This window comes from Panicum hallii, chromosome 3 (genome assembly GCF_002211085.1).
Source record: "Panicum hallii strain FIL2 chromosome 3, PHallii_v3.1, whole genome shotgun sequence".
In the NCBI taxonomy this organism is placed as follows: Eukaryota; Viridiplantae; Streptophyta; class Magnoliopsida; order Poales; family Poaceae; genus Panicum; species Panicum hallii.
Genome location: NC_038044.1, coordinates 59,525,368 through 59,546,191, shown reverse-complemented (window position 1 = coordinate 59,546,191; position 20,824 = coordinate 59,525,368). Strand labels below are relative to the sequence as shown.

At 46.7% G+C, this 20,824-nt stretch overlaps 4 protein-coding genes across 4 annotated transcripts; 1 reads left to right on the top strand and 3 right to left on the bottom strand.

The window, feature by feature from the left end:
• Positions 1-1,968: 1,968 nt before the first annotated feature.
• LOC112885899 (cellulose synthase-like protein D4) lies at positions 1,969-6,431 on the top strand. Its single transcript, XM_025951591.1, has 3 exons — positions 1,969-3,328; positions 3,423-4,248; positions 4,361-6,431. Exons 1-3 carry the CDS (start codon positions 2,268-2,270, stop codon positions 6,167-6,169), a joined length of 3,696 nt encoding a protein of 1,231 aa, XP_025807376.1. The 5' UTR covers positions 1,969-2,267; the 3' UTR covers positions 6,170-6,431.
• Positions 6,432-9,527: 3,096 nt separating this feature from the next.
• Positions 9,528-10,330, bottom strand: LOC112885902 (major allergen Dau c 1-like). Its single transcript, XM_025951595.1, has one exon. It carries the CDS (start codon positions 10,196-10,198, stop codon positions 9,713-9,715), a length of 486 nt encoding a protein of 161 aa, XP_025807380.1. The 5' UTR covers positions 10,199-10,330; the 3' UTR covers positions 9,528-9,712.
• Positions 10,331-12,614: 2,284 nt separating this feature from the next.
• Positions 12,615-13,530, bottom strand: LOC112885901 (major allergen Dau c 1-like). The gene is made up of 2 exons (XM_025951593.1): positions 13,279-13,530; positions 12,615-13,187 (listed from the first exon to the last, which is right to left on the bottom strand). Exons 1-2 carry the CDS (start codon positions 13,457-13,459, stop codon positions 12,883-12,885), a joined length of 486 nt encoding a protein of 161 aa, XP_025807378.1. The 5' UTR covers positions 13,460-13,530; the 3' UTR covers positions 12,615-12,882.
• A 4,007-nt stretch (positions 13,531-17,537) lies between these two features.
• On the bottom strand, positions 17,538-18,687 carry LOC112885900 (major allergen Api g 1, isoallergen 1-like). The gene is made up of 2 exons (XM_025951592.1): positions 18,137-18,687; positions 17,538-18,051 (listed from the first exon to the last, which is right to left on the bottom strand). Exons 1-2 carry the CDS (start codon positions 18,315-18,317, stop codon positions 17,747-17,749), a joined length of 486 nt encoding a protein of 161 aa, XP_025807377.1. The 5' UTR covers positions 18,318-18,687; the 3' UTR covers positions 17,538-17,746.
• Positions 18,688-20,824: the final 2,137 nt, after the last annotated feature.

The following is a 20,824-nucleotide window of genomic DNA, read 5'->3' as shown; positions in this document are numbered from 1 at the left end:
GCAAAAAGGACTATTCCTTCTAAAGCTTTCCTTTTCTGGAGGTGGAGGTGGAGTCAGCTAATTAGCCAAAAAGGTAGAACAACTTCTTATTTTCATGAAATGAAGTTAAAAAAAACTGGAATTAGGAGAGTGGAGCTATTTTCTGGAGTTGGAGTGCTCTTAAACAGATGCTAAATCTGACACTTGATTTTTGAAATAGTGCACGTCCATGGCAGATTATTTTAAATGGATCCTTGAATCTTCTTCTTCCTTTTGAAATGGGCTCTCTTCCAAGCTTTCCAGGTTGCCAAAACTTGGATCGTGTTTTGGTTCCTGCCATCACCTTGCTACGGACCGCCACGCCGAGCTTCGCTCGTGTAGTTGTGTTTGTTTTGCGACGTGCTGCACCTGTGTGGGCGCCCTCCCTAGTGCTTTTGCCTTTGCTCGCTGTTTTCTCGCCGAGGGTTCGGCGGCCATTTTGTTTGCCGAACCTGCCGCGTCGCCTCAACGTGGGCATGGCAGCCTCCGGTCAAGAACCAAACAGGCTGTTACTGCAGATAATCCTAAAGTACTGTGAGTTCCTCTCCATTGGGTAACCTATTTTCCATTCCGGCCGGGCCCCTCCATCTTGTATGAGATGTCGCCGACGCCGAGTGCAAGCAGCAAGCCAGCGGGTGTTTGGTTTAGTCCTTGTCACATTACATCTATTGGTTTCTAATAGAAGTATTAAATATAGAATAATTACAAAACTAATGGTATAGATGGAGATTAATTTGCGAGACAAATCTATTAAGCATAATTACCTCATAATTCGATAATATGATGCTATAGTAGATATGTGCTAATGATAGATTAATTAGGTTTAATAGATTCATCTCGAGAATTAGCCTCCATCAGTATAATTAGTTTTATAATTATCTGATATTATAAAATTATCTGATATTTAGTCCTTCCAATTAACGTCCAAAAATTTTGCGTGGCCAGAACTAAACTTTAGCACACGTGTGCATGTAGCGGTCCGACGATCAAGCTACGCTACATGCTCAGGCCATGGTGCAAGGTTGGCTCAGCTACATACTCTCGATCAGGTCTGGCAGAAAAAAAAAATCGATCTGAAGTTTCAGAAGAAAAAAGAAGAAGAAAAAATCGATTTAGCAAAGCGCGGGGACTCAAACGCTGGCGCCTAAACGAATTCGATTTTCGGAGGGCCCAGCTGAAGCGGAAGTCGGCAAAGGCTCCAACGGCAATGGTACTCGTAGCCCTACTAGTACCAGAGGCTGGTCAGTCAAATAGAGCAGCAAAAGGGGTTGACTTTCACAGCACACAACGCACTCGAGCATCACCGTCGGTGGGGCCCGGATTAACGGTATACAAAGCGGCCGTCCGAACTGGTAGTGATTGATATCAACGGCTGCGATCGATGATGCCCCAATCGCGAGGGTCAAATGATTGGCATCGCGCACCTGCAAACCAAATAAAGTGCCTGCTGAGCTTTCCAAAAAAAAAACAAATAAAGTAGGCGGGGAAAGTATCTGATCACCTCTTTGATCATACTTGCTGCATCCAACTAGAGAAATTCCGATCTTTCGGTTTGAAAAAAAATGCAACGCTCTGTGGCCCACCCGTCAGCCCCCGCGCGGGGCCCACCGTCTCGTCTCCCTCGCGTGGGCCCGCTCGCTCACACTCCCCCCGCCTTCCAAACGCAAACGGGCATCCTTTAAAAAAAAGGAGAAAAAAACGCAAGCGGGCAACGGCTACCTCCTCTCCCCCTTCTCCTCCGCCCGCCCGCCCCAACCAAACGCGCGCCGTCCGATCCCCCGCCCGACGGCCGGATCCGCCCCGCGCCCCCCGACCGTTGCGCGGCCACGCCAGCCCGACCCGACCGTTGGGGGGAGGCGGCTGCCCTGCCTGCCCTGCTCTGCTCGGCGTTTCAAAAGCAGAGGCGAGGAACGAAGAATCCGGCCGGCGGGATAAATACGGGCGCTGCCACGCCGCTGCGCCCCACCAGATCCTCCTCCCCCTCGGTGCGCGAGCCCAATCGATTGATTGCCCACTCGATTCCCCCCCACGAGCTCCCTATAATTCCCGGCCCGATCCGTCGGCGGAACCTCTTCTCACCTCCGAGCTTCTTCCGCGGATTCATGGGAGCAGCGCGCGGGGTGGGTGCAAGCTCCGGCCTTCTCCGAGCGGATCTCAGCTGAGCGGAGCTCTGAGGGTCTGATCGAGCTGGTTTGGTTTGCTGGTTGGGGGAGTTGAGCTAGCTGATTTGCGGGAGGGAGAGAAGAAAGATGTCGCGGCGGCTGTCGCTGCCGGCGGGGTCGCAGGTCACGGTGACGGTGTCGCCGACGAGGGGCAAGGCGGAGAGCCCCGGGGCCGGGGACGCGGTCGTCAAGAGGGGCGCCGGCGGGATCGGGATCACCAGCCCGGCGCCGCGGCACTCGCTCGGCGGCGCGGCGGGGCCGGCGTCCGCCACGCTGCAGCTCTCCCCCGTGCGCCGGAGCGGGGGGAGCCGCTACGCGTCGCGGGACGGCGCTGCGGGAGCGGACGGAAGCGCCGAGTTCGTGCACTACACCGTGCACATCCCGCCCACGCCGGAGCGGGCGGTCGCGGCGTCCGCGGACTCCGCCGGCGCGCCAGCCGCGGCGGCGGCGGCGGAGGATGGGCAGGACGGCGCCGCCGCGGCGGAGGTGCGGGCGCAGAGGAGCTACATCTCGGGGACCATCTTCACCGGCGGGCTCAACCAGGCCACGCGCGGCCACGTGCTCACCACCTCTGGCGCGGCGGCCGCGGCGGCGGCCTCCGCGAACTTGTCCTGCAAGATGCGCGGCTGCGACATGCCGGCGTTCCTCACCTCGGGAGCCGCCGGCGGGCCATGCGACTGCGGGTTCATGATCTGCCGCGAGTGCTACGCGGACTGCGTCGCCGGCGCGGGAAACTGCCCCGGCTGCAAGGAGCCCTACTACGCGGGGAGCGACACCGACGACGACGGCGGTGGCGGCGAGGACGACGACGAGGCCGTCTCATCCTCAGAGGAGCGGGACCAGCTGCCGCTCACGTCCATGGCCAAGCGCTTCTCGCTCGTGCACTCCATGAAGATCCCCAGCGGCAACGGTGGCTGCGCTGGCGCCGGCGGAGGGGGCAAGCCGGCCGAGTTCGACCACGCCCGCTGGCTCTTCGAGACCAAGGGCACCTACGGCTACGGCAACGCGCTCTGGCCAAAGGACGGCCACGCCGGCGGCGGCGGCACTGGCTTCGCCGGGTTCGAGGAGCCGCCCAACTTCGGCTCCCGCTGCCGCCGGCCGCTGACCAGGAAGACCAGCGTCTCGCAGGCCATCCTCAGCCCTTACAGGTAAAAAAAAAATCAGCAATATTTTCCTCGCAGTAATTTTTCCCTCCGCTCCGGTAGTTTTTCCTCACAGAAATCTTCCTCTGCTCCGGCGCAGGCTGCTGATCGCCATCCGCCTGGTGGCGCTGGGGTTCTTCCTGACATGGCGCATCCGGCACCCGAACCCGGAGGCGGTGTGGCTGTGGGCGATGTCGGTGACGTGCGAGGTCTGGTTCGCCTTCTCCTGGCTGCTGGACAGCCTCCCCAAGCTCTGCCCCGTCCAACGCGCCGCCGACCTGGACGTCCTCGCCGAGCGCTTCGAGCTCCCCACCGCGCGCAACCCCAAGGGCCGCTCCGACCTCCCCGGCATCGACGTCTTCGTCTCCACCGCCGACCCGGAGAAGGAGCCGCCGCTCGTCACCGCCAACACCATCCTCTCCATCCTCGCCGCCGACTACCCGGTCGAGAAGCTCGCCTGCTACCTCTCCGACGACGGCGGCGCGCTGCTCACCTTCGAGGCGCTCGCCGAGACCGCCAGCTTCGCGAGGACGTGGGTGCCCTTCTGCCGCAAGCACGGCGTCGAGCCGCGCAGCCCCGAGGCGTACTTCGGCCAGAAGAGGGACTTCCTCAAGAACAAGGTGCGCCTGGACTTCGTCCGGGAGCGCCGGAAGGTGAAGCGAGAGTACGACGAGTTCAAGGTAAGGGTGAACTCGCTGCCGGAGGCCATCCGCCGGCGCTCCGACGCGTACAACGCCGGCGAGGAGCTGCGCGCCAGGAGAAGGCAGCAGGAGGAGGCCATGGCGGCCGGCACTCTCCCTGGAGCGTTGCCTGAGGCAGCACCGACCGTGAAGGCGACATGGATGTCCGACGGCTCACACTGGCCTGGCACTTGGCTCACAGCCGCGCCGGACCACTCCCGCGGTGACCACGCCGGCATCATTCAGGTAATTGATCGATCGATTGGTTTTTTTTTTTGGTATCGTCGGTCGATCGATTTTTTTTTGTGGTAATTGTCAATTTCTGATTTAAAATGCTGACGTGTCCCTAAAATTGCAGGCAATGCTTGCGCCTCCGACGTCAGAACCGGTGCTGGGCGGGGAGCCGGCGGAGTCCGGCGGGCTGATCGACACGACGGGCGTGGACATCCGGCTGCCGATGCTGGTTTACGTGTCCCGCGAGAAGCGGCCGGGGTACGACCACAACAAGAAGGCCGGCGCCATGAACGCGCTTGTGCGCACGAGCGCCATCATGTCCAACGGGCCCTTCATCCTCAACCTCGACTGCGACCACTACGTGCACAACTCGGCGGCGCTCCGGGAGGGGATGTGCTTCATGCTGGACCGCGGCGGCGACCGCGTCTGCTACGTGCAGTTCCCGCAGCGGTTCGAGGGCATCGACCCCAACGACCGGTACGCCAACCACAACCTCGTCTTCTTCGACGTCGCCATGCGCGCCATGGACGGGCTGCAGGGCCCCATGTACGTCGGCACCGGCTGCGTCTTCCGCCGTACCGCGCTGTACGGGTTCAGCCCGCCGCGCGCCACCGAGCACCACGGCTGGCTCGGGAGGAAGAAGATCAAGCTGTTCCTGAGGAAGCCCACCATGGGGAAGAAGACCGACAGGGAGAACGACAACGACAAGGAGATGATGCTGCCGCCGATCGAGGACGACGGCTTCCAGCAGCTCGATGACGTCGAGTCCTCGGCGCTGCTCCCGCGGCGGTTCGGCAGCTCGGCGACGTTCGTGGCGTCCATCCCTGTGGCAGAGTACCAGGGCCGGCTCCTGCAGGACACGCCGGGCGCGCACCAGGGCCGCCCCGCCGGCGCCCTGGCCGTGCCCCGCGAGCCACTCGACGCGGCCACCGTCGCCGAGGCCATCAGCGTCATCTCCTGCTTCTACGAGGACAAGACGGAGTGGGGGCGACGCATCGGGTGGATCTACGGGTCGGTGACGGAGGACGTGGTCACCGGCTACCGGATGCACAACCGCGGGTGGCGGTCCGTGTACTGCGTGACGCGGCGCGATGCGTTCCGCGGCACGGCGCCCATCAACCTCACCGACCGCCTCCACCAGGTGCTCCGGTGGGCGACGGGGTCCGTGGAGATCTTCTTCTCCCGCAACAACGCCCTGTTCGCGTCCCCGCGGATGAAGCTCCTCCAGCGCGTCGCCTACTTCAACGTCGGCATGTACCCATTCACCTCCATCTTCCTCCTCGTCTACTGCGTCCTGCCGGCCGTCTCCCTCTTCTCCGGCAAGTTCATCGTGCAGTCGCTCAACGTCACCTTCCTCGCGTTCCTGCTCATCATCACCGTGACGCTATGCCTGCTGGCGCTGCTGGAGATCAAGTGGTCCGGGATCACGCTGCATGAGTGGTGGCGCAACGAGCAGTTCTGGGTGATCGGCGGGACCAGCGCGCACCCAGCCGCCGTCCTGCAGGGCCTGCTGAAGGTGATCGCCGGCGTGGACATCTCCTTCACGCTGACATCCAAACCCGGCACCAGCGACGACGGCGAGGATGATGCCTTCGCGGAGCTGTACGAGGTGCGCTGGAGCTTCCTGATGGTGCCGCCGGTGACCATCATGATGGTGAACGCGGTGGCCGTGGCGGTGGCGTCGGCGCGCACGCTGTACAGCGAGTTCCCGCAGTGGAGCAAGCTGCTGGGCGGCGCCTTCTTCAGCTTCTGGGTGCTGTGCCACCTCTACCCGTTCGCCAAGGGACTCCTTGGCCGGCGCGGCCGCGTGCCGACCATCGTGTTCGTCTGGTCGGGGCTCATCTCCATGACCGTGTCGCTGCTCTGGGTCTACATCAACCCGCCCGCTGGCGCTAAGGAGCGCATCGGTGGCGGCGGGTTCAGCTTCCCGTAGTAGGAGAAAATATCAGTAGTAGTAGCGAGTGTTCAATGTCTGAACTGTATCAGGAAAAGGCTCACATGAAGGTGTGCTTGCTTCATGGGGTGCTGTTACTTGTTAGAAATTAGCTGTGATGGTGGGTTGTGATTCTTCAGTAGCTGACGAGCTGCTGCTATTGTATCAAAGATTGCAGACTGTTTCAGTTGTTAAGCTGTTGTTTGTAACTGTATATTGTGACTGATGTAATGTCACATTTCTCGTAATGTTGTTACTCAAATTCTGACAGTGCAGCCGAGTCTTGCAATAATGCTAATGTTTCAGGTTCATGTTATTTTCAGTAGCAAATCTGATGGAAATTCTTGGAACAGTTTGTTGGGCGAAGACAAGTTTTGATGTGCATTGAATAGACGCTGTGAGGCCTATAACGATCCAGACATTGGCACAAGATTTGCCAATGCTGAATCTTGCCACATCATTTAGTGATTCAGAATCAGTGTCACATTTCAGACTTTCAGGGCTGCCTGTCACATTTGCCGTCACATGAAACTGTCTTTTGCTTCGGATATGGAATTCTGTTAGCATAATGTGATTTCCAGATAAAACAATGTCAGAATTTGCTAAAATCAAGTTCGTTGCTACAAACAGATGGTAAGGTTCAGTTAACAATCCTAACTGAGCAGTGGTTGTCTAGAACTTAATAAATTTACGCTGGTCTAGTGGTCTGAACTTCTGAACCCTTAATGCAGAGGCTCCTTCTGACCGACAAATGCAAAACTTGTTGACGGCGAAGGTGAACTTCCCCAGCCGCTCCACCGTCATGCGAAAGCGCTGTTGTTTCAGGTTCATGTTTTTCAGTGCCAAATCTGATGGAAATTCTTGGAGCAGTTTGTTGGGCCAAGACAAGATTTTGATGTCATCAGATAGCCTGTCAGAATTGCCTGTCACAAATGCAAAAACATGTCAGAAATCAGCTGTGAGGACTGAGGTGATTCCCTCTATTCAGAGACAGTACCCCAAGTTTTGCCAATGCTGAATGAATCTTGCCACATCGCTAGTGATTCAGAGTCAGAGTCACATTTCAGACTTTCTGTGCTGCTGGTCATTTCATTTGCCGTTACATTGAACTTCTGGCCCCTGAAATGCAGAGGCTCGTTCTGACTGACAAAAAACTCGTTAGAAATTCGTCAAGAAAGATGGATCGGTTCTAAGCACCCAATGATGTAGTTTATATCACAAATAAGCTCATTCAAGGCATTTTTAGTTATGCTGCTTGTAAATATACACAAACGCACTGGTCCCAGTAGGAAATTTTGACAATGTTAATCTTCCCACATCACTAGTGATTCAGATTTCAGTGCTTCTCTGGTCTTTTGATGCATGATAAAGGAAGGTAGGTTTCATGTACAACCGTCTTTTGCTTCGGACAAGAAATTTTGTGAGCATAATTTCAGCCAATGAAGATGTCAGAAAATTGCCAAAATCGAGTTTGTCGCTTGATCAATCAGGTATGGTTGTCAAAGCATGTTCCTGCAGTCTGAAAGTTCTAAAATCTGCAAAGCACATTGTAATAGCATATGCATATCTTTCTTTATTCATGAAAGAAACAAAATAACCCATATAAGCACAATAATACCACCTCCGTTTTATTTTCATTGCAGACAAGGATTTTGGTCTGCTTGTCGGAAACAACAAAAACGAATGGATAGAAGGCACTACATGACTACAGCACAAGTTGAAATGTCAATGTGATTTGTATGATAGTTCTTGCAGCGGCTGGATGGTTGTAATGTCAGGGTCGTTTAGAAGAGTTCCAACGGCTTTGACATTCTGATCCATAGAAGAAAGGAACAAGTTGAAAGCTTAAAGACTTGGAAAATTCTCAACTAGCTCATTTTTTTAGATTATGTGTTTTTATTTTTTCTATAGAAAATTAGAAATGCGACTAAGTGGTATTGTGGTTAACCTTAGGAAAATGTAGCCAAACAGTACGACCACCAATGTGTCAAATATGATCTTTGAGTACAGTTTTGAACTAGCTCGCTTTTATAGATGATGTGTTTTTACTACCATTTTAAAATAGGCTGAGTCCAATTTCAACCTTAAACTGTAAAACCATTAGTTTTGGCGACATGGCCAAGGCTAAAATAGTTATTGTATTTCATAATTAATAGAGTGTTTTAGAAAAACTTTTCTTTTCACTGGCACTATGGATTATCTACAACTTCAGTACATTTTGATTTCAAAAGGTAGAAATGTATACTTAAAATACAAAATAAAATATTTTCTTTGTGCTAATTAAGATTTAGTTTCCTCCATAGTAAATTGACGTTTAATACTCATACATGCATTTATTTTTTAAAGTTGTTTGAAAGCAATACACTAATTTTGAGGCTGTTATGGTTTATTCAGAACCTAAACCATTTTGGTGTCGTTTTCAGTTTGATCAACATAATGAAAAGTGTTTTAGTTTAGTCTTAAATACTAGTTGTTTTGCAGTCTTATTATATTTTATTACACTTTCAGAAAGCTATTTAGGTAATTTTCAAATACTCTTTAGCCACTGGACCTGTGTTGCCGCATCAGCGCCCTGCCATCCAAAGACTGAAAAGCTAACGGGCCGTCCAAAGATTATCACTCTCATAGATGAGTTTTTTTTTTCTATGGAAACAGGAGGGGCAAGCCCCTACTGGTTAAAATATATTAAAGAAAGGGAAAGTTTACCAAACAAGAGTACAGCTTAGACTGAACTAAGGAAAAAAAACTGAACTAGGACAAGAACTACCACTACTTGAAAAGAAACAAATCTAAAGATCAGCTAGCCAAGCTTCCATCTCTTCAATTCTGCTTTGTTTGGCTTTCAGAAGAATAAGCCTGAATTCCTTGCAAAACTTCGCTTTCCAGGCCTGCACTGTCGGAGGGATGTCATTAGAATGACTATTTCCAGAGCAAAGGGAACATCTAGAGATCGTTTGATTCTGCTGAGGATCTGATTTAAAGTTCTGGTAGAGGTATATTGTATGCCAATGGAGTTCCAACAAGCTTTAGCAAAGTTGCATCTGAGGAAAATATGTGCAACTGTCTCTCTTCTCTGTAGAATGCACAGATCACAGGTGTAAGATTCAAGGTCCATTCCCTTTCTTTGTAGCAGGTCCCTTGTATTTAATCTGTCCTTTAAGAGCAACCAGAAAAATACTTTATGCTTCATTTGATTGAAAATTGGAGTCGAAGTCGACCTACACTTGAGGGTTGTAAAATGGACTCTTTTGTTTGTGAGTGTGTCATTGCAATCTAGTTTCTCTTCTTCCCCCTTTCTCTTTCCTTTCTTCTCTGAGATGGATCTGACAACAAATCCTCGATATATCAAGTTATCGGATTGAAGTTCAAAACTTTTGGCCTGCAAACAACACCCCATACGCATGCTTTTATTCATGATGAAACAAGATGACCGCCATGAAACAGAACACATACGACCTCAGAACATGTACCAACTCTTCTCCCAAGCCCACGATCTCAGAACACGATCGGCTCTAAATTATTGGCAAGAAGATCGCTTCGTCCTCAGGCGAACTCTTCGGGGTGCGCCACGAGGTACTCCTCCACCTTCTTGATGAGGCCGATGTAGCCCTGCGTGAGCTTGGCCTGATCCTCGGGCGGCAGCGGCGCGCCGTCGCGGGTCTCGTACTCCACGGCGATCTTGAGCACGGAGGCGCCGTCGCCGGCCGGCTCCACGCCCACCTCGGTCACCTGCGACCTGAGCCGCGCGCTCACCTCGCCGCCCTCCAGCACCTCCGACCTCACCACGCGCGCCGCGGCGTCGCGCGCCAGCAGGCGGCTCCGGAACGCCGCCGCCCCGCCCACCGCCGGGTTGAGCCGCATGGTCGTGACGGTCCCGAGCCCGCCGTCGCCCTCCACCTCCACGGACTCGATGTAGCCGGCGCAGGCCTTGGGCAGGACGGCGTGCTCCTGGTCGGCGAGGGCCGCCTTCCACAGCCGCTCCGCCGCCACCGCCACCGCGCACTCATCGGTGACCCTGCCGGCGGCCATCGTGCCAGTCAGTCACTCAGTCGCCGGCCGCTCCCACCACCCCTGCAAGCTCGAGCTCACTTCGCCGGTCAGTGAAGACTGATCACTGATGAGAGAATTTTTGTGTGTGTGTGTGTGCCGGAAGATCGAGGGATCAAGGGCTACTTATAGGTGTGATGAGTAAGAAATACCGGCTACGGAAGATTTGACCGGGTGTTGGCTGATGTCATGGTGTGGAATTCTGGGGACAGAGATGGGACTGTGGAGATCACATGGTTCGGACCAGGAAAATTCAGAGACTTTTCAGACTTCAGACAAACTCGGAGCTGGATTTTATTTTTCACGAGGCTTCGTTTTTCAAGGTCAGGAATCATGTTTAAATGACTTGAGGCAAACCGGTTTGGACTTTGGGCAGAATGGCTATCACATCTCGCCGATTCGTAGGAGCGCTACACTTTTATTCTTCTTTTAATGCAAAGGGGGGGGGGGCAAATGAGATGAGCCAGCATAGAATTTTGCTACTCCATTTTTACATGTAGCATGCTGGCACCCACTGCAGTATGGATGATACTCCGACGGTAATTTCAGTTTAGAGTATAGCATTTTGAATAAATATGCTTGAACATTAAGAAAGTATTTTTTATGGTTGTAGCATAATCTATCTTATATCGCCAATCCACAGGGTTTTTATATAGAAGGCCAAAGTTAAAAAAAGTTTGACCGGTAAATTTTTTAAAACACCATACATTTTATGACCGGGGGAATACATTCTTGGATGCCTGCCGGGTGCCGGCGGTCCTTTTTGTCTCACAACATGTGTATGTATTTCTTTCTCGTCGATCTTCTGTTGATTTTTTATATATATATACAGGATATCATTAGCAAATCTGATGTAAAAATTCTGGGAGCAGTACTACAGTAGGTTGGTCAAAAGAGCACAATCTGAATTGAGCAGATTGTAATGTTCAGTTACCAGTCAGATAAAAACTTAGAATCCGTCAAAATTAAAATAATAAAGCAGTTTTCTATGATTTGCAGGGTTTGTGTACAACTGCGTACAGTGGGTCAATACCAGCTAGTAGTTGCACGGAAAGATCAATTAATCTTTTTGATCACAGAATCTTACTATTACTGATTGGAGATTTCTTTTGAAGCCTCCGAATGAAGCCACCTAGGATTCTAAATCAACACTCTAGAAACCTTAAAAATTCTCACAAAAATCAGAAACATCTCGCCATCAATCCAATAACTCTAATTATAATAATCATCGGATCTATTATCTTTCCTAATAAACTATCAACCTCTGCCATTATGAAAATGGACTAAAGTAACCCCTAAACATATATCTAAATCACCCACTCTACCATTATTATAAAAAAATCTAAAGTAACCCCTAATCTTCGTGTAAATTACCCACCTATGCTATTAACAAATAATGCAAATAACATCCTAAATTTGCATATAAATTATCCAATTATATCATTATTAAAGTTAAAGTAACCTCTTAATCTGAATCTAAATTATATAATTATAATAAATATTAAATGCAATAATATAAAACTCTAAATTACTATATCTATCATTATTAATATATTATTTATGTTATTGTTTATATAACAATACCACCCATGATATGTGTCACCATGTATTCATGTATGTTGGAAGAGATAAGAATACCAATTCACAAACAAGTGGTTCAATTAAATATATATCAATGTGATGCAAAATGAAATCTATTGCAACTAGATAATGATAATTATATATTTTAGACTACATGTTAGAATATTTTATAGATGAAAGAGGGTGTGAGATAGATAATTATATAATTATTAGCTATAAATTTTATTTTTATATTAATTGTAATTAGCTTGTGCGGGAGCACGGGTTGATAGGCTAGTATTATTAATCCAAGGCTTATCCGTTTACTGTTTTAAACCAAAATTCTGACTACACTGTGAATCTCAACCTCATCCAAGAAAAAGATGACGGCACAAAGATGACAACACTACGTGTGTCAACGACTATGATAGTAACAGTAAATTTGATGAAATCATAATCAAACGAGAACATAAAGTTGTTATATTATTTTAGCTTAGTTGCTACTACCTACCCAATAAGACAATAAACACTTACAACTAGATATATAATACAACCATACAACAGAATGTTGGAAATCAAAATAACATCAGTAAACCTAATGCCTCAATTTTATATTTGTTAATATAACATACTGTAAACTTCCGATGAAATCAATTTTCTTTAAATTTTGGTGTTTGGACTTTTTTGGCTTTTGCCCACGCCTAAGAGCATTAGGTTACCAGGAAGGTAGGAAGCTGTCGCCAGGCAGGAGGAAGAGGTTATCGAAGTTCCAAGATCAGTTCTCTAAAATATTGGCTCCTAATTTCTTATGCAGACACTCAACAATCTCGCAACAAGAAACTGCAAACCACACCATATGCATGATGTGCCTTTATCCTTAAAAAAAATTGCCCTTTATGAGCACTGAACACACACAAAACAGTAGAACATAAACTGTTCTCACAAAAACTGAAACTGTTGTTTCCCCCACAAGCACAATCAACCGACCAAGCAGAGGATCACGTCCTCCCATTATTCCAAAATAAAAGAACACACCCATGGCAGATCACAACGATAACACGGATTTCTCCGGCCCGATCGCCACGAGGAGAGATCCTCGCGGCATTTCAGGCGAACTTGCCGGGGTGAGCGACGAGGTACTCCTCCACCTTCTTGATGAGGCTGAGGTAGCCCTGCACGATCATGGCCTCGTCCGCCGGCGGCAGCGGCGCGCCGTCCACCCGCTCGTACTCCACCGTCATGTGCACCACGCAGGCGGCCTCGCCGGCCGGCACCACCTTCACCTCGGACACCTGCGACTTCATCTGCCCGGCCAGCTCGCCGCCCTCCACCACCAGCTCCGACTTCACCACGCGCGCCGCCGCGTCGCGTGACAGGAGCCGGGTCTTGAACACCTTCGCGTCCCCCACGGCTGTAATAACCAAAAAACAAGAAAAAATTCAGGTGAGTCTTCGCCGTCGAGACAACGAAATGCGCTTGTTCCGGCCGGGCTTGGTACTTGCCTGGGTTGAGCTTCATGGTGGTGACGCTCCCGGGCCCGCCGTCGCCGTCGACCTCGACGGCGTCGACCAAGCCGACGCAGGCCTTGGTGAAGATGGACACATCGCCAGTGAAGACCACCTTCCACAGCAGCTCAACCGACACGGCCACCGGGCACTCATCTGTGACTTTGCCGACAACCATGGTGCAAACAAGTCGGTTGTCACTGATCCGTGAAGAACTGAAGACTGGTCACTGATGAGAGGCTTTGTTGTGTGATTGTGTGTGTGCTGAACAGTGAGGCATCAAGGGTTACTTATAGATGTGGCGGCCCGGGCGAGCAAGATGGGAGGTTGGAAGCTCAAGTGGACCGGTTGTTGACTGATGTGGAATTCTGAGACTACGAAGATCACATGTTTTGGACCAGGAAAATTCAGATCTGGATGTGACCAAGATTCAAGGAGCGTTGAAGAATGGTTGCTTCTTGGAATTTTATTTGTACAGATTATTTTTTCGGAGACTAGCTCGTAGGAAGCGAAGTAGCCAGTCATGAACTCTGTTTTTATACTGTGATTGTACTGCCTTGATCCTGAAAGTCTTTAAGGATAGCAGAGGACTCAAGTCACATGGGGTATCATTTGAATAAAAAACATCTGAAAAATCCACCAGTACATCTAATTACTTATATTAATCTTTCGCGACGCAATTTTGAAGTGCTCAGTTGCTCACCCTCTACCTCACATATTTGGATGGTAGAAGGATGGAAAAACAAAAGACTCCCATATGCGGTTGCCAATGCCAACTGCCAAAGTACCCACGGATCTATTACACAGAACAGGAAAGCAATGTTGATACTCATGTGTTTTTTGCATTTTTCGATATAAATTATGAATGCACTATGTAGTATTCTGGTGAACGACCTTAGAAAGAAGTAATGGTCAAGCAGCTCTCCAATGTGGGAAATATAATTTAAAAGATTCTGAAAGTTTGATGCTGATGACAAAGATGATGAATTCAGAGAATTTTAGATTTGGATAATATGATCTAGAAGTGTTGACTTGGAATAGTAGTTGGGGGCATGCTTTTATGAAATTGTTTTCATATACTGGATGTACGTACAAGTTAATGTGTGTCATCCAGGTCACAATTGACAGTTGTTTAGGATTCTAGAAGGACTAAATAACATTTTCTAAGAATCCCTCATATGATATCATAGCTTCTTTATATTTGCCCCTTGCAAATTTCTTGCAAGTGTTTTTCTTCGATTTGCAAAATGCGAGTTTTGGACTTGTGTTGCCATGATGTGGATGATATTTGGGTGAATCCAAGACTCACGATCTCATCGTGCCTAGGGTTGAACTTGTGCCTAGAATGTCAGGTTTTGCGTTTATTAGATGTTCGTTTATCACTTGTGCTGTGATTTTGGATGAATTCTTATGTCTTCAAGGTGTTAGGTGTTAGTGAAAGTGCATTTGGCCCCATGTGGGTTTTGGTGTTGTAATGAGTTTATCGAGTAATGGATAAGTTAAAATTCAATAAAATAAAAATGAGCAAGAAAAAAACGCCAATTTAATTGAAGGACAACGTTGGAGCATAAAAAAATACCTTTTATTATTTTCTATTTTGAAATTGAGTATAGGAAATATCGTACTATTAACGAGGACGCGAATAGATAGCATAAAGATATTAAAATACTTAATTGAGATGCTAACCACCTACAAGAGACACAATTCACATACTTGTACATTTAGTTTTTCTCACTGATTCTATGTGCGTCGGAAGTTGCCAGATCTTTCCGATAGGAGGTCCTCGCTCCACTGATTTTAACTGTGTCGGAAGCTCGGACGATCACTTATTCTGCATAGCAACGGCTAATTTTTAGGGCTTAAGTATTTATACCCCTCAACCCCCTCTTCACTAACGGCTGACGGAACCACGAGCATAGCACCTCCAAGAGCATTCACCACTCCTCCCCACTCCCTCCTTGAACTAATCTTTGAGTTGATTTGTGCTAGGGCTTGGGTGAGCGCAAGATTGAGATGTGAGGCTTGAGGTTTTGAGTGTGAGGTCATCCACGTTCATCTCAAGAGCACTTGAAGCATCTTCATCCGTCGATTCATTGTTACTCTTGAAGCTTGCTTCTAGACGGTTCAGCGTCGTCCGGTTGAGCATCCTCTCGTATTTGTGCACCCGGAGAAGTTTGTATTACCCATCCTTTATGGATTTTATAGTAAATGACTCAATTCTGCTTTGTGGTTGATTGAGTTAGAAAAAGGGTTAGTTTAAAACCATACTCTTTGTGAGCTCCTCAACGGAGACGTAGCTTCCTTTGTGGAAGTGAACTTCGATAAACAAATCTCTTGTCTCTTGTATTTATTCCATTTATTTAGTTCTTGTTAACCTGGAACTTGTTTTGTGCCGATTTATGCTCTCGTGTTATTGCTCTTGCAAAGTTCACCTGCAGTAGTCTCCAGGCTTCATTGCTGAACTTTTGGTTCAAACAGATTCTGCATTTATAAGTTTATTTTAAATTTTGTATAAGAATTTTCCTATTGTTGCAAGTTCAGGTCCTGTATCGAAAGTTTGGGCCCGTCGGAAGTTTCTACATAGCGTCGAAAGTTCCGATAGATTTAATCGCTGCGAATAATTTTTAGAAAATTTCCAGATACGCCTACTCACTCCCCTGTAGGCATCACAAAAATCCTTTCGGTTAGGACGTGCGAAAATATTTTTGAAAAGATATTTTGGTCAATCCATCTCGGAAGCACCACAAATTTGGAGTTCTTGCTCTTGTTCATCCCTCACCCTTATTTCATCTACCTTATTCATAAACTCTATTATGAAATATTAATATTTTGGATGAATTCTTTTGTTATTAGCGTTTAAATCTTTTTCATCAAATTTGAAAGTTATATGATAGACTTTTCCATTCTTGATCTTGTTGGCCCGAGAGGGCTTTGAATATATTTATTTCTATGTGAGCAGCCGCCAGCCAGAATCAGAATACTAGTTTCAAATTCAAAATTCTAACCTCAGCTGCTAAACTGTTACAAACAGCCGAGCAGGGAAGGTGGCAGCGATAACTAGGAAGAGGCGGAGGACAACAATGCCAGGGAGGAAAGAGCTGTGAATGGTGAGCTGGAGGCACAGGGAGTAGGGGCCTGTTTAGATTGCAAGCAACTTGCAACAGTGCTACTGTAGCACTTTCGTTTGTATTTGACAAATTTTATCTAATCATGGACTAACTAGGTTTAAAAGATTCGTCTCGTGATGTACAATTAAACTGTGCAATTAGTTATTTTTTTACATACATTTGCTGCTCCATGCATGTGTCCCAAAATTAATGTGATGGAGAGAGAGTGTAAAAAGTTGGAATTTTGAAGGCATCTAAACAAGGCCTAGATGGCTTGGTGGGGTGGGATGCTAGATTCACCAGTTTAATTAGGCTACAGTGAAATTGTAGGTCTGATGCTCTATTGATATACTGCATGGGGTAAAATTCTGGATTGTTCGGGTTATTTAGATCACTATGAGTCAAAAACCAAATTACCCAAAATAGTTTCAGACTTTTATATAAGAATAAAATTCAATTTACACTCTCAAATTATCATAAAAATCTGATTTTGAAATTTCAACAACATTGTTGAATTCAGACAAATTTGACCCATGAGTAGTTTCAAAAGTGGATTTTCATTTTGTGAAAATAAAAAATTCAAGTTTAAAATAGAAAATTCATACATGAATCATTTTAAATTATAAAAATAAGAAACAAGTGCCAAGATTTTTTCTAAAAATATAACCTATTTGTTGGTATTCTAGTTGCTAGTTATTTGGATCCAATCTCTTCTGTTCTTAAAAGTTTTTTATAGTTATGTCTATTATTTTGATTCAAATAGAGCACCAACATATAAGTTATGTTTTTAGAAAAAGATGGTAATAGTTTCATATTTTCTCAAATAAAATAAATTAGTTTTGAGAATTTAGATCTAACGAGAATTTTAATTTTTAGAAAAATCTCCGTTGTCTGTTTTATAGTTCAGGTTTGAAAATCAGACTATTGTGCTATTTTTAGCGTGAAAATTAGACTTTTTCCTTTTACATAATTGGGTTTAGGTTTTGTGCTAACACTTAAATCTTAATAGTGACCCTGGGCTTCGCTTGGGATAAAATTTGTGCCTTTTCATCCAAGCCTGACTCAGCAACCCCTAGGCTGGATAAACTGTTATCACCGATCATTGCAAGTGGAGGAAGACAATCGACTTGCAGGTGACACGCCGCAAAAGAAGAACATAGAACATAAACTGTTCTCACAAAAACTGAAACTGTTGTTTTCCCCACACCACAAGCACAATTAACCGACCAAGCAGAGGATCACTTGCTCTCGTTATTCGAATTTCCAAATCAAGAACACACCTATGGCATGATCACCATCATATACTTAACACGGATTTCTCCGGCCCGATCACCACGATGAGAGATTCTCGCGGCAGCTCAGGCGAACTCGCCGGGGTGAGCGACGAGGTACTCCTCCACCTTCTTGATGAGGCTGAGGTAGCCCTGCACGATCTTGGCCTCGTCCTCCGGCGGCAGCGGCGCGCCGTCGACCCGCTCATACTCCACCGTCATGTGCACCACGGTGGCGCCCTCGCCGGCCGGCACCACCTTCACCTCGGACACCTGCGACTTCATCTGCCCGGCCAGCTCGCCGCCCTCCACCACCAGCTCCGACTTCACTACACGCGCCGCCGCGTCGCGCGCCAGGAGCCGGGTCTTGAACACCTTCGCGTCACCCACAGCTGTGGCAAAGAAACAAGAAAATTCAGGTGAGTCTTCGTCGTCGAGACGGCTAAATTTGCGTCTTGTTCCGGGCTTGATACTCACCTGGGTTGAGCTTCATGGTGGTGACGCTCCCGGGCCCGCCGTCGCCGTCAACCTCCACGGCGTCGACTAGGCCGACGCAGGCCTTGGTGAAGATGGACACGTCGCCGGTGAACACCACCTTCCACAGCAGCTCGAGTGGCACGGCCACCGGGCACTCGTCTGTGACTCTACCGACGACCATCTTGCCAACAAGTCTGTCACAAGTTCTCACTGATGAGTGAAGACTGGTCACTGATGAGAGGCTTTCTTGTGTGATTGTGTGTGTGCTGAACAGTGGCGTCAAGGGTTACTTATAGACGTGGGGGCCAGGGCGAGCAAGCAAGAGGGAGGATGGAAGTGAGTGGACAAGGTGTTGGCTGATGCGGAATTCAGAGACTGCGAAGATCACATGGTTTGGACCGGGAAAATTCAGACATGGATGTGATCAAGAAGCGTTGAAGAGTGATTGCTTCTTGGAATTTTATTTGTACAAATTATTTTTTCAGAGACTAGCTAGTAGGAAGGGAAGTAGGAACTCTGTTTATATACTATGTAGTATTTTGGTGAACCTTAGAAAGAAGTAATGGCCAAGCAGTCCGCCAATGTAGAAATGTAAGTTAGGAGTTTCAGAGAGTTTGATGTTGACAAAGATGATGAATCAGAGAATTATATGTTTGGATAATATGATCTAGAAGGGTTGACAAGTTGGGGTGTGTCATCCATGTCACAATCGATAGTTATGTGGGATTCTAGAAGGTCTAAAGAACATTTTGTAAAAATTGCTCCTGTCATATCGCAGCTTCCTTATATTTGCTCCCTTGCAAATCTTTCAAGTTTTTTTTGTTTTTCTTCGATTTGCAAAATGCACGTTTTGGGATTGTGTTTCCATGACGTGGATAATATTTGGGTGAATCCAAGACCCGTGATCTCATTGTGCCTAGGGTTGAACTTGAACCTATTATCTGGTTTCGTCTTTATTAGGCGTTCGTTTATCGTTTATGCCATGATTTTGGATGAATTCTTATGTCTTCAAGGTGCTAGGACGTGTGAGAACATTTTTTGAAACACCTTTTGGTCAGTCCATCTCAGAAGCACCATAAATAATTTGGAGTTCTTGCTCTTGTTCATCCCTCACCTTGATTTCATCTACATTATTCATAAAGTCTATTATGAAATATTGATATTTCTTGGATGGATTCTTTTGTTAGAGTTTAAACTTTTTTTTACCAAATTTGAAAGTCATTTGATAGACTTCTCCATTTTTTATCTTGTTGGCATGAGAGGGCTTTAAATTTTTCCTTTTCTATGTGAGAGCCGAAATTGGAATACCAGTTTCAAATTCAAAACCGTAGCCTCAGCAGCTGCGGCGGTGATAACTACAAAGAGGCGGAGGGCAGCAATGAGGGGGAGGAAAGAGGTGTGAATGGCAAGCTGGATGCATAGGGAGTTGTTGACTTGGTGGGGTGCCTAAGTGGGATCCTAGATTTACCGATTTAGTTGGGCTAGGGTGAAATTGTAGATCTGATGCTCTACCGAGCTACTGCATGATGAAATTTTGAGTTGTTCAGGTTATCTAGGGCACTATGAGTCAAAAATTGAATTATCCAAAATAGATTCAGATTTTTAAATAGGGAAAATTATCGATAATTCTGATTTTCAACTTTCAATAAAAAGAACTATCGAATTGTTCAAATGGGGTAAATTTGACCCCTTGAGTGGTTTCAAAGGTGAATTTTCATTTTTTAGAAAGTAAAAATATTCAAGTTTAAACTAAAAAATCATAAATAATTCATTTTAAATTAGAAAAATAAAAAACAAGTGCCAACATTTTTCTAAAAATGTAACTTATTTGTTGATGCTCTACTCGCTAGTTATTCAGATCTTTTTTTTTGTTCCTACTTCCTAGTATTTTGTTTGTTTGTAGTGATGCCTACTATTTTGAATAAATAATATTCAAATAGAGCACCAATAGATAGTATCAATTTTAGAAAAAATTTGGTACCATTTTTGTATTTTTCTAATTTAAAATAAATTAGTTTTGATTTTTTAGATCTAATGAGAATTTAAATTTTTTAAAAAATCTTTGTTGTCTGGTTTTGTAGTTAAGGGTTGAAAATTAAACTATTGTGCTATTTGAAGGTGGAAATTGAATTTTTTTGTTTTATATATTTAGGTTTAGATTTTGTGCCCGCTCTTAATATAGTGACCCCGGCTACACTACGGGTTTGGGATAAAATTTTATCCTTTCATCCAAGCCTGACCCCTAGTCTGGATAGTATCAGGAATCTTATCTTTTACCTAGATGGAGGATTATCTTGTTTCAAATAATAGACTTTTAGATTTAATTGAGCGTATATGTGGAGGTTTATTATCTTCCGCCTTGGTGGAATACAATAGTTCTCGAACATCGTTTGCATGTGCATATTACTACTCTATATTAAAGTCTTGCCGAAATCTGTGCGGTTCTAGGTGAGGTACTACTGTGTGTGCATTCTATTGTAACTATCTTGATTCTACCTTATCAACTTTTAGGGGGACCAGTGCCGTGTCCACTGGTGTGGTACCTGAAAGCAACTATGCAATATAGTCCTATTTTTTCAAATTATTAGTCGTTTTGGATATTTTAGATTTATAGTTTTTGTTATGCATCTATGTATGTATTATGTCTAGAAGCATAACAAATATTATGAATCTAGAAAAGTCAAAACG

Excerpts from the sequence above, each read along its gene's own strand:
- LOC112885899 (XM_025951591.1), top strand. The coding sequence starts at position 2,268 with ATGTCGCGGCGGCTGTCGCTGCCGGCGGGGTCGCAGGTCACGGTGACG. Across the intron at positions 3,329-3,422 it reads GCCATCCTCAGCCCTTACAG|GCTGCTGATCGCCATCCGCC; the intron begins GTAAAAAAAAAA and ends GCTCCGGCGCAG. Across the intron at positions 4,249-4,360 it reads ACCACGCCGGCATCATTCAG|GCAATGCTTGCGCCTCCGAC; the intron begins GTAATTGATCGA and ends CTAAAATTGCAG.
- LOC112885902 (XM_025951595.1), bottom strand. The coding sequence starts at position 10,198 with ATGGCCGCCGGCAGGGTCACCGATGAGTGCGCGGTGGCGGTGGCGGCG.
- LOC112885901 (XM_025951593.1), bottom strand. The coding sequence starts at position 13,459 with ATGGTTGTCGGCAAAGTCACAGATGAGTGCCCGGTGGCCGTGTCGGTT. Across the intron at positions 13,188-13,278 it reads CACCATGAAGCTCAACCCAG|CCGTGGGGGACGCGAAGGTG; the intron begins GCAAGTACCAAG and ends TGGTTATTACAG.
- LOC112885900 (XM_025951592.1), bottom strand. The coding sequence starts at position 18,317 with ATGGTCGTCGGTAGAGTCACAGACGAGTGCCCGGTGGCCGTGCCACTC. Across the intron at positions 18,052-18,136 it reads CACCATGAAGCTCAACCCAG|CTGTGGGTGACGCGAAGGTG; the intron begins GTGAGTATCAAG and ends TCTTTGCCACAG.